The 15,173-nt window shown below is 42.0% G+C and overlaps 1 protein-coding gene across 1 annotated transcript in view; it reads right to left on the reverse strand.

Annotated features, from left to right (window-relative positions):
• Positions 1 to 2,739: 2,739 nt before the first annotated feature.
• BAP1 (BRCA1 associated protein 1) overlaps positions 2,740 to 15,173 on the reverse strand; it is a 100,434-nt gene continuing 88,000 nt past the window's right edge. The window contains exons 16-17 of the mRNA XM_030205362.1: positions 13,305 to 13,377; positions 2,740 to 4,532 (exon numbers count right to left, since the gene is read on the reverse strand). Of these exons, the coding sequence (XP_030061222.1) occupies positions 4,399 to 4,532; positions 13,305 to 13,377 (207 nt within the window). The 3' untranslated portion in view covers positions 2,740 to 4,398. The remainder of the gene's footprint in view (positions 4,533 to 13,304; positions 13,378 to 15,173) is intronic.

Raw genomic sequence — 15,173 nt, forward strand, 5'->3', positions numbered from 1 at the left:
GCCAAAGAAGGAAGGAAAGTATCAAGCTAATTCTCAAGCAGGTGAACAAGGCCCTCAAGGTGTCAAAATGTATGCATGGAAACCCTCAGATTGGTCACTGTGGTAGTAAGGCAAGAGGAGTTCCTGACATCCTTGCATCAAACAAAGACATAGCTTCATATTCTCATTCAACAGGGGCATCAGAGGTTTCTTCACACTGAAGTTTTGGAACAGCATTTTCAGTTCTGTGCCCTCCCCTTTGTGTTAGTGAAGGAGCCAAAAATTTCAAGGTGATGGTTGTAGTGGTGGCAGCCTTATGCATTGAAGGAATCCTGTTAAATCCATACTCAGATTGGCTGATTTGAGCAAAGTGCTTCTAAATGGGTCATGAGACAAGTGGTACAATTCCTAGAAGAACTGGGTTGGGTGGTAAACTCAATTAATGGCAAGTTTCATCTGTTATAGGTGCTAGAATATATGGGAGTATGTTTTGACACTAGCCAAGGCAGAGCGCTTCTTCAATCAAAGTTCACTATTAAAGGATTTTTTAAATGAAAGAACTGTGTTCCTTTTATTTTTAAAGGCCCTCTGTGCTGTTTTTTTTGCTTGAACCTGAAAGTAGTGTCATGGGCCACATGCAACCCCTGCAATGGTAACCCCAGTTTCAAGAGTTGGGCTACAAGCCTGATCCTAATAGGGGAGGGCAAGGAGAAGTCTGGCATGGTGGCTGCACTCTCGTCCCTCACCCCCTCTGGAAAGGGAAATGAGTCCAGAAACACCAGAGTGGTTGGTAGGGGGGCTCACTGTAAGGACCGGGTGGTTCAGGGCATTTGGTAAAAGGAGGTGGCAGCTTGGAAGGAACAGCCATACACCTGGCTCTGCTAGCATTTGGTTCATTGATCCAGGGAAAGACTGTCTGAGTTCTGCTGGCAACATGAAGCGGTGTCCAATTTGAAATCGTCAGGGTGGCACAAAAAACCTACAAGTAGCAGCAGAGAGAACAATGATAATAGAGTGGGTGGAGCACCACCTACTCAAATTCTGAGCCTCACATGTTCTCAGAGTAGAAAATATTCAGGTAGACTTTCTAAGCAAAAATATTTTAGATCCAGGAGACTTAAGTCCAGTGCAGGACACCTTCTCAAGCATCGTGCAGCACTGAGGAACGACCGTTAAATGGAACTCATGTTGACAGTGGCCATCGCAAAGGCCCTTCGGCTCTTCAGCTGCAGGTGAAAGGGTCAGAAAGGACTGAAGTTCTTTCATTCATAAATAATGGGATTTATGAATGCAAGACACCTAATAAAGGTGTTTCCTTGTTCACATGTATATGTAGAACACTTTTCATCTGTGCTTGATAATACTATTATATCTCAAAATCCCCAATAAACACATAAGCTGAAACATGGAGCTATTGGGTTTTATCATGTCTTAGTTTAAATTATTTATATCTGGTTAATTTGTTATTATCAATATTCAGCTAAAGCAGCCAGTGGAATTTTAAAATGTCAGATGCAAGATAATGGTAATATTTGATCTGCTATCTGGAGCTAGTGTTTCTGAATATCCCAATTAGCTGCACTTATTTGGATTATTTATTTACTCATCCCTGCTCCCTTGGTACCCACATCGCTGTTTTCCTGTCTGGTCAGCTTGTGTGGTGTCTTGTCATTGACTGGCAGGGAATGCATATGCATCTCAAAGAGGAGTATCATACCTGGCCCTGAGTTGACCACTCATGCATCGTGTCAGATGCGCATGGTCTACACAACTTCAAGAATGCAACCATATAGGCTGGAGGCAGGCATGGCAGAGAATGCTTTTATTGAAAGACAGCTAATAGGATATAATGAGTATTCTAAGGATTGAGGGTTTCAAGGACATGTGAAAAGTGTGCTTCTTAGCTGTGGCAAAGTCTGAATGTAAATTTGACAAAGGTTCACGTATTACTGGGAGTGAAGGACAAACATACACAAACGGTGATAGTATAAGACCAGTTTTCATAAAGTAAGCTGGGCCACACAAGACATTTTCAAAGAGATGATAATCCCCAAATCACAGCCAGCTGTGGTGATTGCAAGGTTCATTTACAGTAACATCCTAAAAAAATTTAAAAAAAGTGTGTGTTTAATAGTTGCCCAATAAGAAAAAGGCATTACACTGCAAGTATCAGTATACATGCCCCATGTTGTCTTTTGTCCTGTTGGTTTTAGAGCAGAGACATCATACTTTAAACTCTTCATGTCTAGCTTACATAAAACTCCAGATGGGGCAAATAAAGTACCAGTAAAATTGTTTAGAAACTTTGGAATGACGAAGATAAAATGTACCTCTCTAAAGGGACTCTAGAATGCCAACCAGAGACCTTGAGCCTCACTCAAATAATACCAAACAGAGTCTACTGAGGGTATGAACTTGTGGTGTAACCAAGTTATTTTGCATGGGGAGCTCTACTTGCTTGCTTACTCACACTCTGCAATCCTCTAGAATATAATTTCAACAATTTTTCTCCATCATATCTGCTCCCTCAAGTCTTTGTGTGTCTCACATTTCAACCCTGGAAGAGGCTGATTTGGTCTAGTTTATGCTCCATTGCATGCCCAGATCTGTAGTTTTAATTTGCTGTTAATATCCTCAGAAAGTATAAGTACAAATGTGTGCACACAACAGAGCAAAACTAGAATCGGATCAGTCTATTCAAGTGATACAAGATGAGATGACTACCCTTCTTCATTTCATAGCTGTTGAAGTGGGATAACCATGTAGCAAGTTGGTCCTGGACTTGGCGACAGTAGTGGTCATGCAAAAGAATTCAGAAGATGAAGGTCTTGAGCCAGTGTGCGCTCATAGGTTCTGCCTTCCCTCAAACAAGGCTTTCCCACTGGAAAAAGAGTTATTTGTAAAGAGCAGGCAAGGCTTATGAACCCAGCGCAGCTTAGGCCCCATATCACTGGCTACTGCTGTCACAGCAAGGCCTAGAACTGACTCCCCAGCAGCTTCTCCTACTCTAAGATTACGGGTAAGGGAAAGCAGCGATAATAGCAGTAAGCAGAGAGCTGTAGTTCTGCCAGTAAGGCAAGTGCTCTGCTCAACCCATCCTAGTTACACCACTGGTAGGAACCCCAGTCAAACACCACCAATAAAGACTGTCAGGGATGGGAACACCATCAGAACAGGGACCATCAGGAGAACAGGGTAGGAAACCTATTCAAAACAATGCCAATTGGGAACTACAAAACCCACTCGTTTGAAAAAAAAAAAACAACAACAAAAAATACTGAGAGGTTAATTCAGAGGAAAAAGCTAAGGCAGGAATCTGGGCATAAATGCTGTCAGTCGGGCGTGCCTGGGGCATGCACCCCACCAAACTATTTTCCTTTCTATTGAGCTAGCAGCTTCCCATTTAACTCTGGAAATGAGAAGGGCCAAGGAGCACTGAGGTTAGCAGAGGCAGAATTACTACGTAACTAAGTGAAACATCCAACAGAAACATGGCATGTGGAACTGAGAGTCTGGAAGAAACAAGGCATCCACAGAATTCTGCAGTCACAGGAGAGATATGAAGGTGTGCTGTACGAACCAGTACCCCTTACATAATATATGAATATCACCAAGTCAAAGACAGGTTGAGCACTGTGCATACACCATGATCCCAGCTGCACAGTACTCCCCCTTTCCTCTTCCACCAATGACCATCAGTGCAAAACAGTTTGGTTACTTGCATTTTGCCTTTTGGCCCAGATAAGGAAACTATTTGATACTCAAAAAGTGGAGCACAGATGCACAGGAAAGAGAGTATCTGATTACCAGCGTGCAAGACAAAACATAATACTTGCAGAAAGCCAAATGAGCATCAAAATGGCAATGTTACACACAAGGATAACATGGAAAAAAAATTCAGGTTTAAGTTATGAGTAGTGCTCAGGCAATGACTTGCCATCTGCTGCTTATGGAAACGTCAAAACCCCACCATAGCAAAAGATTTAGTATTGGCTGCATGTCTCACTATTTTCAGATTTCTCTCTCTTTGGACATATCACTGGCTGCTTGAACAGATACAGCAATTCTGCCTTTACACCAGTGTCAGCAGTTTATGGATTCTACTTTCCAATAGTTAAAATCCAGCAGAGTGCTGTTAAATTTGGAAATGCTTAACTTCAGGGGTTACAGCTGCCCCTGTATCTGTCTTTGTTTATGTTTCACCTTAAGTCTGAATGTGAGCCACAAAAATAAAAAGGCTTTGCTCCTGACAAAAGTAGGAATCCTCCGCGTCTCGTGACCAACACCACTGGTACAGAGAATGCAGACTCTCTCCTGCTCTCTGCAGTCCCTCACAGTGCTCATTTCTGAATACTGGCCAGGAAAACACAATGCAGCATCTCCTCTGTGTTGGGCTGTGATCGTGCTTTATACTGTCATTTATTGGCGTTTAGCTTTGTATGGACGAGAACGTTTCCGACGGTCTGGTTTCCTTTGCTTGTGAAGACGGCCAATACTGACCCCCTGCCGCCTTCGTACAGAAATATTCTGTTCAACCAGGCTTGCTAGCATTCCTGAAAGGTGAGAAAGTGGAGAGAGAGGATATTAGGACAGATGTAGTATCTCTAAGCTCCTCCATTTCCTAGAATTGTTTATCTGCCTTTCAGTTTATTCTCTCTCTCAGGCATTTAGCTCATAGCCGGTTCTGCTAAAATGAACTAACAGATTACAATTATCACATGTAGCTCTAGTCAGGGCCTACAATAATTATATTATAACGTGCAGCCTGCATCTCAGAATAGTGACTGAAGAATAAATTTTAAAATTTACTTCTCTGTTTCATGCAGTCTCAATGTGAAAAGCTTTATGGGGTAATCACAGTTTTTTGGAACCTTTTTACCTGGCATATTTCAATATCCAGTTTTAGTTCCAATCAGTTATTTTATGGGCATTTTTAACAATTTATATTTAATGTTTTTCCATGATTGAATTTATACAATTGCTTATAGTTTTTAAGGGTCTTTCCTAAAAGGTTTTTTATAACATTTCTAGAGGTATGTTTCAGTTCTATTATCCTTTATGTTTATGTGTATGCCTTTTTTTTAAGTTCATGTTTATTGATTTTTTTAATGTAATCTATTTTTTGTCATTTTATGGTACAGTCTACTAGTCTCTAATGGTTTAATTATTAGATTTTTTTAGGTTTTAGTTTTTAACTCTTATGTTTTTGTTTCTGGCATGTTATGTTCTTTTTATCCTATTCGCCTATTCAATATTTTTGAACAACATAATTGTGTGTATCTTTGATATTACAGTTTGACTGTAATCCCAGATGCAAGTGGCATTCACCGCCGAAAAACGAACAGTGTCGGGTCCTTTGATTGGTGCTTTGAATAAAAGTGTGATTAAGCAACATTTCCTGTGGTGGTTTGTCTTGTGGCCAGCCTCTGCTTCCTCCTGTTTGTGTAATCTTATAAGTGACTTGGGCATGTACACTGATGTTAAAAAGTTTTTCCTCTGTTAACACTGAATTGTTTCGGATCTATAACAAAATATAATATGAAGCTCACCAAACTCTTATGATTACCCTACTCCCAGTTGATGTTGTGCTAAAAAAAAAAAAAAAAAAAAAAGCTGAAGAAAACCCCATAAAATCTAGCTGAAATGTGTCCTTTAACAGAGCCTTAATTTCTGATAACCTAGAACAAAACACTGATGCAAGGTAGAGCTTTCCACAACTGAGCAATTAAACGGGAAATTGCCTTTTCTCTGGGCTTTGACAATCTAGCTTTTTTTTTTTTTTTTTTTTAAGAGAAGGATCACACAAGAGGGTAATTTTTATGTAGTGCATCCAGGTAGGGAAGGTACATAGAGTCCATATGTTGTTTTAAAAAAGCAGCATGTACGTCTTGTGTGCCCATGTGAACTAGGTCACCTGAAAGCTCGTGCACAAGGTTGTACTTGTTTAGAGGAAGATGTATGTACATGATGGTAGGAATAGGTTTATATTCAAGCATTTTATAAGATAAATGCATATGTGCGGACCTGGGCAGGTCCTTCATAAGACGTCATTGGCCTGTGTCTTGGAGCGGGGGAGGGAGTTATGCGCCCCCCCCCCCCCCCCCGTGGCTGCTATATATAGATCTAAGATGTCATTTTAAGGTAGTGTCTAGTTTAAAGGTACAAATGACATGAAGAAATGTCAGTATATTCATCATTTGTGTGCATAAGTGGCAACGTACATGTATATATGATCCCATAAAATAATGGCAAAAAAGCACACAAGGGCCTACAGGACTGGAAGAAACGAAAGTTCATTATTGTACTGGGACTGGTGCTATTTAACATTTTTATAAATGATCTGGAAATCAGAGCAAGTGAGGTGATTAAATTTGCAGATGACACAAAACTATTCAAGATTATTAAAACACATGCAGACTGTGAAAAATTACAGGAAGACCTTAAGAAATTGGAAGACTGGGCATCCAAATGGCAGATGAAATTTAATATGGACAAATGCAAAGTGATGCACATTGAATCATAGTTACCTGATGCTTGGGGGGGGGGGTGGGGGTCAGCATCCAAGAAAAAGGTCTAGGTGTCGTTGTAGATAATATGCTGAATTTTTCTGCCCAGTGTGTGGCGGCGGATAAAAAAGCAAAACACGATATTAGGAATTATTAGGAAAGAGATACTATAGTGCCTCTGTATTGCCCCATGGTGCGACCCCACCTTGAGTATTGCGTTCAGTTCTAGGTCATCGTATCTCAAAAAAGATATAGCGGAATTAGAAACAGTTCAAAGAAGAGCAACCAAAATGATAAAGGGGATGGAACTCCTCTCATATAAGGAAAGACTAAAGACATTAGGGCTCTTCAGCTTGGAAAAGAGAAGGCTGAGAGGATATATTTATTTATTTATTATATTTGTATCCCGCACTTTCCCACTAAAAGCAGGCTCAATGAGGCTTACATAATAATAGGTAACACAGAATCTTGTTATGTAAAGTAGGAAATTAAGTATAACATAATAGAAGGATAGATAGGTAGGTAGGTAGAGACAGGTGATAGAGAGAGGAGGGTAAGGTGGGAGATAGATTCTGGGTCAATGTCGTTTTCTCTTCAGTATATGTAAGGTAGATGGGTTCATGAGATTAATCTGGGTCTTTTGGGTAGGCTTGTTTGAATAGATGGGTTTTTAGTGCTTTTCTGAATGGTAGGCGGTCATGGATTGCTCAGATAGGTCTAGGGAGAGCGTTCCATAGACGACTGCCCAGGAAGGAGAAATTGGGTCCATAATATGACTGAGGTCTACAAAATCCAAGGTGTACCTGCTCAGAAAATCCGCCTGGGCGGTCAATAGATCTGACAGATGACTTTCTGTCCATCGCATGAGCTGGGAGGCTTCCAACTATACTGGATGGCTGTGAGTTCCGGCTGTGGCATTGTCAGAGAGCACTCGCACAGCCTTTACCTCCAAAAGGCCTCTAAAGTGAGGCAAATGGCCCTGATCTCCAGCCGATTGCTCAACCATTGAGCCTCCTCTGGCAACCAACGCCCCTGGGCAATCTGACCTAAGCAGTGGGCCCCCAACCATCAAGATTTGCATCCGTAGTCTCCAAGACTGAGTCTCCAATGACATGTCTTTCTCCAGATTGGCGCTGCGGAGACACCACCTGAGGCTGCTGCATGCCTCCCCCCTGAGGGGCACTCACTTCTCCAAGACATTAGGCTAGGAACGCCAGCTGCAGGAGTTGCATGTGTACTCAGGCCACGGAACCATATTCAGGGATGCTGCCATGGACCCCAAAATACGCACTACAGTAGGGCTTCCCTCAAGGGGGGGGGGTGGAAATCCCCCTCCTCCCCAAGGTCCCCCCGCCCCCCCGCCAAGGGTGTCATCCTCAGGCTCAGAAAATTCCACCGCATAGAGCTCCTGCTCAACATCTAAAAAAATTATCAGCCCAACCTACCGAGGGCATTTAGCAGGAGCAGTACCTGACCCTGTTTACCCCAGAGTGCCCCCTCCCAAGGCCTCAGGGTGGGGAAAGCAACCCTCCCTCCAAGAGAAAACCCTAATCTACAACAGGTATAGAACCTGAGACAGAATCCTTTAGAGGCAAATGCAGGGGGGGGATCCACACGACGGCCTGACTCCAAAATGGCGACCAGGCCCCTGTCGAGAGACCCGTCAAAAACTGCCTCACCTGCTTCTGTGGGCTCCCCGACGGTAGGGCCACTGAATCTGCTCCCGAAATCATTTCGGCTCTCCACAGAGCCGGAATGGAGAACCTGCACAGTCCAGGCCCAACAGCAACATGGCTTGTCTGCACTCATGCTGGGAAACAACCGCACTGACAAGATCAGTGAGGGAGAAGCCAGAAAACAAAAAGGCACAAAACACTAACCATCCCCAGGGTGCAGCACAGGCACCAGGATCCCTTCAGTCTGTCACTTAGCTTGCACTGTTCCTTTCAATGCTTGTGCTCCTTTTTAAGAACAAGCAGCTGAACTGGAGAATAGGGCACTTAAGGCAGTAAGGAGACCAGAAGCCAAGGCGCACACACACAACTCTCCCCAGCAAGGTAGGTTGGCTGCAGTGAGGGGGAGGGACCTGGCCTTCCAGGTATAACACCCCTGGGGGAAAAGTGGTCCTCAAGGACCAACATCCCCAAGAATAAGAGCTGTGGCAAAAGGGGTATTTTTGTTTTTTTTAATATAAAGCAGAAAATACTTGCCAAAATAAACTCACCACCCTGTCTCCCCCACCAGACTGCACATCTGCTGGGAGAACGAGACATACTGGCTGGCTGGGGATTGCACAAGGCTCTTATACAAGTCTCAGTCAGTGTTCTCAGCCTCCATCTGGTGCTAGGAATGCAAAACCCAAGCGTCTTGACAGGTCTGGAATGCCATTTCAAGTCCTATGAGACTTCCCCAACTTCCTGTACAGCGCGACTCAAGTACCTACAGAGCCCAGTCATGCAGGGGAAGAAAAAGGACTGAGGCAGTGCCGAGGAAGAAGAGAAAATCTGGATCAAGAGCTTTGCAGCTGAGGTAAATGCCGGGAGAGGGACTGCTTTTTGGGAAAAAAAATTAAGAGGGGGACATGAGAGAAGAAGAGAAAATCTGGATCAAGAGCATCGCGGTTGAGGTAAATGCCGGGAGAGGGAGGCAGGTCTGCATTTTGGGGAAAAAAAAGAAATCGGGAGGGAGTCCATGAGAGAAACTGGGTGAAGGCTAGTGAAGGGGGCATCAGAGAAACTGGGTGAAGGCTGGGGAGGAGGACATGAGAGAAAGAAACAGAGGATGAGAGAGAAAGAGATGATTGTGTTCAACAGGAGAGAACCAGTAGGAAAGGGCAAGAGAAATGCTCAAAATGCATGTCGCATTAAGCAAGATCAAAATTTGTAGTCCTGCGATTAATCGTGATTGAAATGTTTAAGCGTTGCCCACTCCTACTTAATTTGAAAATTGAGAAGAGCAGAGTGGGAGTGGAGGAGAACGCATGATGTTGATGATTATGAGACGTATAAGTTGAAGTCACATACAGTATGTGATGATATGAGAAATGCATATTAAAGAGAGAAGATTAAGAATGCATTAAATAGGCTGAAAGACAGGGCCGTGCAAACACAGTAAGCGAGGTAAGCATGGCAGGAGGGCGCCATCCTCTGGGGGGCACCCCGCCGCACCATGCTTACCTCGCCCTCTTCTCCCCAGATCCTTTTCCTTTTTTTTTTTTGTTTAAATTTACCTCTGTCCGGCGGCAGCGTAGCGTTAGTGAGGAGGCGGCGCTCCCCCGCCCCGACGTGTCAGTCTTCCCTTCGCTCAGTTCCGCCTTCTTCTGACATCAGAAATGACGTCAGAAGAAGGCGGGACACTGAGCGAAGGGAAGACTGACACGTCGGGGCGGGGGAGCACCGCCTCCTTCTCACTAACGCTATGCTGCCGCCGGACAGAGGTAAATTTAAACAAAGGAAAAGGATCTGGGGAGAAGAGGGCGGGTAGTGTAGCGATCGTTTTCGGGGGAGCAGGGCGGGTAGTGTAGCGATCGTTTTCGGGGGGGGGGGGGGGGCGGGGCGGGGCCAACTGCAGGGGGGCGCCAGAGACCCTAGGTACGGCCCTGCTGAAAGAGTTATTTTATACAATATTTAGTGAACAAAATTGCTGTTTTGGATTGAAGTTTGGGGTTGAGATTGTGGTTAGTGCAGGTGCAAATATGAAAGCCTAGAATATGTGGGTCCAGCGCTGGTAATGTATAATACTAAGAAAACCATAATCTACAGACAGTAAAATGTGGAGACATTTTTTCCTTCTGTGGAGTACAAAAAAAAAGACCATTTAGCAACCAGCACACAAGGACAAGCACCCCTTTGACCTATCTCTCTTTCCTGTAAGGTAATTGAAAGGCAATGAGTCATGCAATTCACTGTTCTGAAAGGGTATGGTCAAAGAAGTCATTTACAGATAAGCTGGGTGCAGGAGGTTTTCCATCTGTTGTGAACTAATTGCCCTGTGAAGGGATGAAGGGGATGGACACGGGGAGGAGGTGATGATAGGCAATCCTGGTAGGCCTAAAGCAAGGAAAGAAAAACATACTGTAAGAATAAGACCCTGACTTTTTGAACTGAGATAAGAAGTTTCTACTCAGAATGTGCTTAATTAAAAAGCAGGAAACTGAAATGTATCTTTTAGGGAATGTATTTTTTTATATACCTCCTGCAATTATGCTAAAAGATTACTTATGCCAAATGATGTATTCCTGAAACTATTTCTTTGTGCCTTGGGCTAAGACCATCTGTATATAAGTTACCTGATCTGTAAGGCAAAATTAGAACACTGACAGTCTCTCTCAGTTAGTCTCAACCGACTGTGAGATAAGTGTTCATTTTGCTGGCTTTTTCTTGTTTGCATACATTTCCAAATTACCCTGCTTTTATTTGCTGCTACTAATTTCTTATTGTTCACATTCGTGGGTAAGAATAAACTTTACTAATGTGAGAAGATTCTTTTGTTCGTAGTTTTCTTTTTTGTTACTTACCAAGCCGCTAGTCCCAAGAAATTCAGTTGGAGAATTTGATTGGGGAGCGGCTGGTTCTGAGACCCGGTCCCGCCAGGCCCAAACAAGGTCATTGGCTCAAGATGTGGAAGTAGAAGCAATTGTGCGAGCCCTAACACCAGCTTAAATCAGTGGCGGATCCTCGCTCTTCTCTTATTATTAGAAAACTTGCAGATTCTATTGCTCCATCCTTGACGTTTATTGTTAATGCGTCCTTGTCCTCAGAGATTTTTCCTACGGTATTAAAATCAGTGACAATGAAACCTTTTTTGAAAAGTGATATATTGGATCCACTGGTAGCAAGTAGTTATAGGCCAATTTCAATATTACTAATGATTGGAAAAGTATTTGAGAAAATGGTTTTGGGATAGTTTCAAGTGGATGTTCATCAAGGGTTTAGGAAAGTGGACAGCATTGAGACTTTACTGCTTTCTACCATGGATGAGGAGAGTAATGGATAATAAAAGGATGTATTGTCTTATGGCCCTTCATGTATCTTCAGCATTCAATATGGTTAATAGTCCAATTCTGTCATCTAGATTGCCTCAGCTGGATACACGTGGTACAGCGTATGAGTGGGTTGTGTCTTATTTGAATGACAGATCTATGCAAGTGAGAATACTTGCACAGACACTAATATTGGCGATACTGTAACTTTGGTCTATTCAGTAAGGACTGGGGTACTGCAGGGATCTGTTTTGTCAGTTCTTTCTTTTCAATATTTATAAAAGTCATCATTAGGAAAAGCTTTTCAAGAAATACAGGTTAGTTACACTGTATGCTGATGATTTTTAGTTGTTTTTTTCCAGTGGGGAAAAAAATGACTGAAGATATTTCTGAAAAACTGAATGTGTGTTTAGATAGAGTGAGTGTATGGATGCAGGAAAACAGGTTGGTGTTAAATTTATCAAAAACTGAAGTCTTCATGGTGGGTAGGAAAGAGAATCTGTCATCCTCTGTAAATTGTAGGTTGGGTGATATCTCTCTTGCTGTAGAGGGCAAAGATGAAGAGTTTGGGAATGTATTTTATTTATTTATTGCATTTGTAGCCCACATTTTCCCACCTCTTTGCAGGCTCAATGTGGCTTACATAGTACCGTAAACAGCGTTAATCGATTCCGGTGTGAACAAATACGAGATCTGAACAATATCAAGCTGATATTATGGTAGAATGAGATACATGTTTGGTAAAGACAATTGGGGAGAACTTAGAGAGGGAGAGGAAGAGTTAGGATATGCCCATTACAGTCTTTGATTACATTGTGTCGCAAATTATTCTCAATACCCGTTTGTCGTTTCAGAAACAAACTAGACAAGTAGTGAGATGATCTTCTTTTTTTCAATTACAGATGATTAGCAAGTTGAAGCCCATGTTGAGACCTTATGACTTCATAACGGTTGTACTGACTTTAACTATTGTAATATGTTATATTTAAAAACAGCTAAGTCCCGTTGTAGGGCTTTACAAGTGATTCAGAACTCAGTAGTAAGAAGATTATGGTAACTACTAGGTTAAAACTTGTTATACCGGTGCTGAAATAATTGCATTGGTAATTGGTTGTATACTGAATACAATATAAGGTTTGGACTCCGATTTATCAAATATTACATCAGATTGTACCTTTGAATTTATCACAGGCGGTACAGTTGTAAGGGCCTCCACATCAGCTGAGATCTGAGACAATATCAAGTGTTTTTATCAGTAGCAGGTCCATTGCTATGGAACAAGCTCCCTGGACATCTTCAGTTTTGCTCAAATTCAATTTAAGAAAGTGTTGAAGATCTTTTAATTAATTTTTTCCCAGTATTTGATTATGTGCTGATGGTATCTATAAGGAGCCCAGTATGGGTAGAGATATTGTGAGTGGGCTCTTTAGAGTAATACATTTTAAGTGTTAGCTTGTTTTATTTAAGTTGCCTATTTTATGTACGTTTCATTCTGTGAACCGCTTAGTTTTAAGAGTGTGACAAATTTTAAAAATAATTAAGTTTAATATTACAATGTTATTTAAATGTATTATTCTGTATATTTTGTGGTTATTTACATAATGTTGAACTGTTTTGTAAGTGAGAGCAGAAAAGACCAACATGGATCATTTAGTCTGCTGGTTAGGGTTTTAACTGCCACTCCATGTAGGTTACACCCATGTCTTTGGAGCTTGATTTATAAGCCATATTGAGTCTTTTCATGTACAATGCTAATACAAATGGGTAAATAAAGTAAATAAAATGATATGGGAATATCATCTGGTAAGCCCTAGAAGCCTGCAATGCATTCAGCTCACCCTCCTGGGCCAGCATGGAGATAAAGGCGCAGATAAACTCATCATAGTTGTGTGTTCTTCTCTGATCATCGACCTGCAGGACAGAGAGTTGGGTACATCAGGTGGTTATAGGTCATTAGAGGAGACAGCAGCTCAGCTCTGAGCTTTTTTCAACATTCAGCTTCTGTGTCAACAATGAATCTTATTATTCATAAAGCAGCATAGACACTTAAAACATGTTTACAGACCTTGTACCTTTCAATGCAAAAACCTGAACCAGAAACAACTTAGTAGGAAGCACAGTAACCACTGCTAAGTGTTACCAATACTGCAGCTTTGCTCAGATAATTAAGGCAGAACAAAAAAAAAAAATTGGACTCTAAGAATAAAATCATAATAACCCAAAACATAGGCTGCACGGCATTTAGCACTCACTAATCATCTAAGTAAGAGGACCACTAAATTCATTGTGTATTAACATGCATAAACATAAATATTACATACCAAAAATGATCAAATGCACACATACAGGAGTTCACTGTTGTATAACAGACTGTGCCTGAATCGGTAATCATATACGTAAAAATATACCTCAGTATAAACCAAGATAAGTTTTCCCCCTTTTTTGGGAGAAAAACTGTTAACTCAAGTATAAACCGAGCAGTTAATACTGAAGTCTCTCCTTCTCCCTTCCCCTGTGGTGTCCTGCATTTTTGCCTTTCCCCCTTTCACTGTGTTAGGCAGCATTTTCCCCCCCTTACCTTCCTCCTGTGGCTGACACTGTGGGAAGGAGGACCAGAGCCCTCACTCTATGGTATATCTCTGTATTACAGAGTTCGGGGTGGTACCGAAAGTCTCCCCACTGATGCTGACTGCAATTCAGTCAGTAGGTGCAAAAGCCTTGAGCATATGCACATGCTCAAGGCCAGTCGGTTCCCACTACCTCCAAAACAGGAAGATAGCATGCGCAAATGCCAGGAGAGTACCCACCCCAGACTGGTGATACATGGACACTGCTTAGTGAAAGACTTTGCTCTTCCTTCCCACAGCGTCAATCACAGAAGAAAGTTGAGGGGGGACAAGCTGGATACCACAGGGGCTCAAATATAAACTGAGAGGTAATTTTTTGACCTTTTTGGTAACAATTTCTTGGCTTATATTCAAGTATATACTGTAAGTACACAACCAATTTATAAACTATGAATAATACAAAACTTGATCAGCATATAATATGAAACAGCATTAGAAATGGCAAGTCAGATGCAAAGCGCTGATAAGGAAGGCAAAGAGGGACTTTGAAAAAAAGATTGCGCTGGAGGTAAAAACACATAGTAAAACCTTTTTTAGGTATATTAAAAGCAAGAAGCCGGAAAAAGAATCAGACCGCTAGATGACAAAGGGGTAAAAGGGGCACTCAGGGAAGACAAAGCCTTAGCAGAGAGATTAAATTCATTCTTTGCTTCAGTCTTCACCGAGAAAGATTTGGGAGAGATACCGGCACCACAAATGGTATTCAAAGCTGACGAGTCAGAGAAACTGTAAACCTGGAACATGTAATGGCGCAATCTGACAAACTGAAGAGTAGCAAATCGCTTGGACCAGATGGTATTCATCCCAGAGAACTGGTAGAATTGAAAAATGAACTTGCAGAACTACTGTTAGTAATATGTAATTTATCTCTAAAACTAAGCATGGTCCTGGAAGATCGGAAGGTGGTCAACATAACGTCGATTTTTAAAAATGGCTCCAGAAGTGATCCGGGAAATTATAGACTGATGAGCCCGACGTCAGTGCCAGGCAAAATGGTACAGACTATTATAAAGAACAAAATTACAGAGCATATTCAAAAGCATGCATCAATGAGACAAAGCCAACATGGATTTAGTGAAG

This window comes from Microcaecilia unicolor, chromosome 6 (assembly GCF_901765095.1).
Source record: "Microcaecilia unicolor chromosome 6, aMicUni1.1, whole genome shotgun sequence".
Classification (NCBI taxonomy): domain Eukaryota; kingdom Metazoa; phylum Chordata; class Amphibia; order Gymnophiona; family Siphonopidae; genus Microcaecilia; species Microcaecilia unicolor.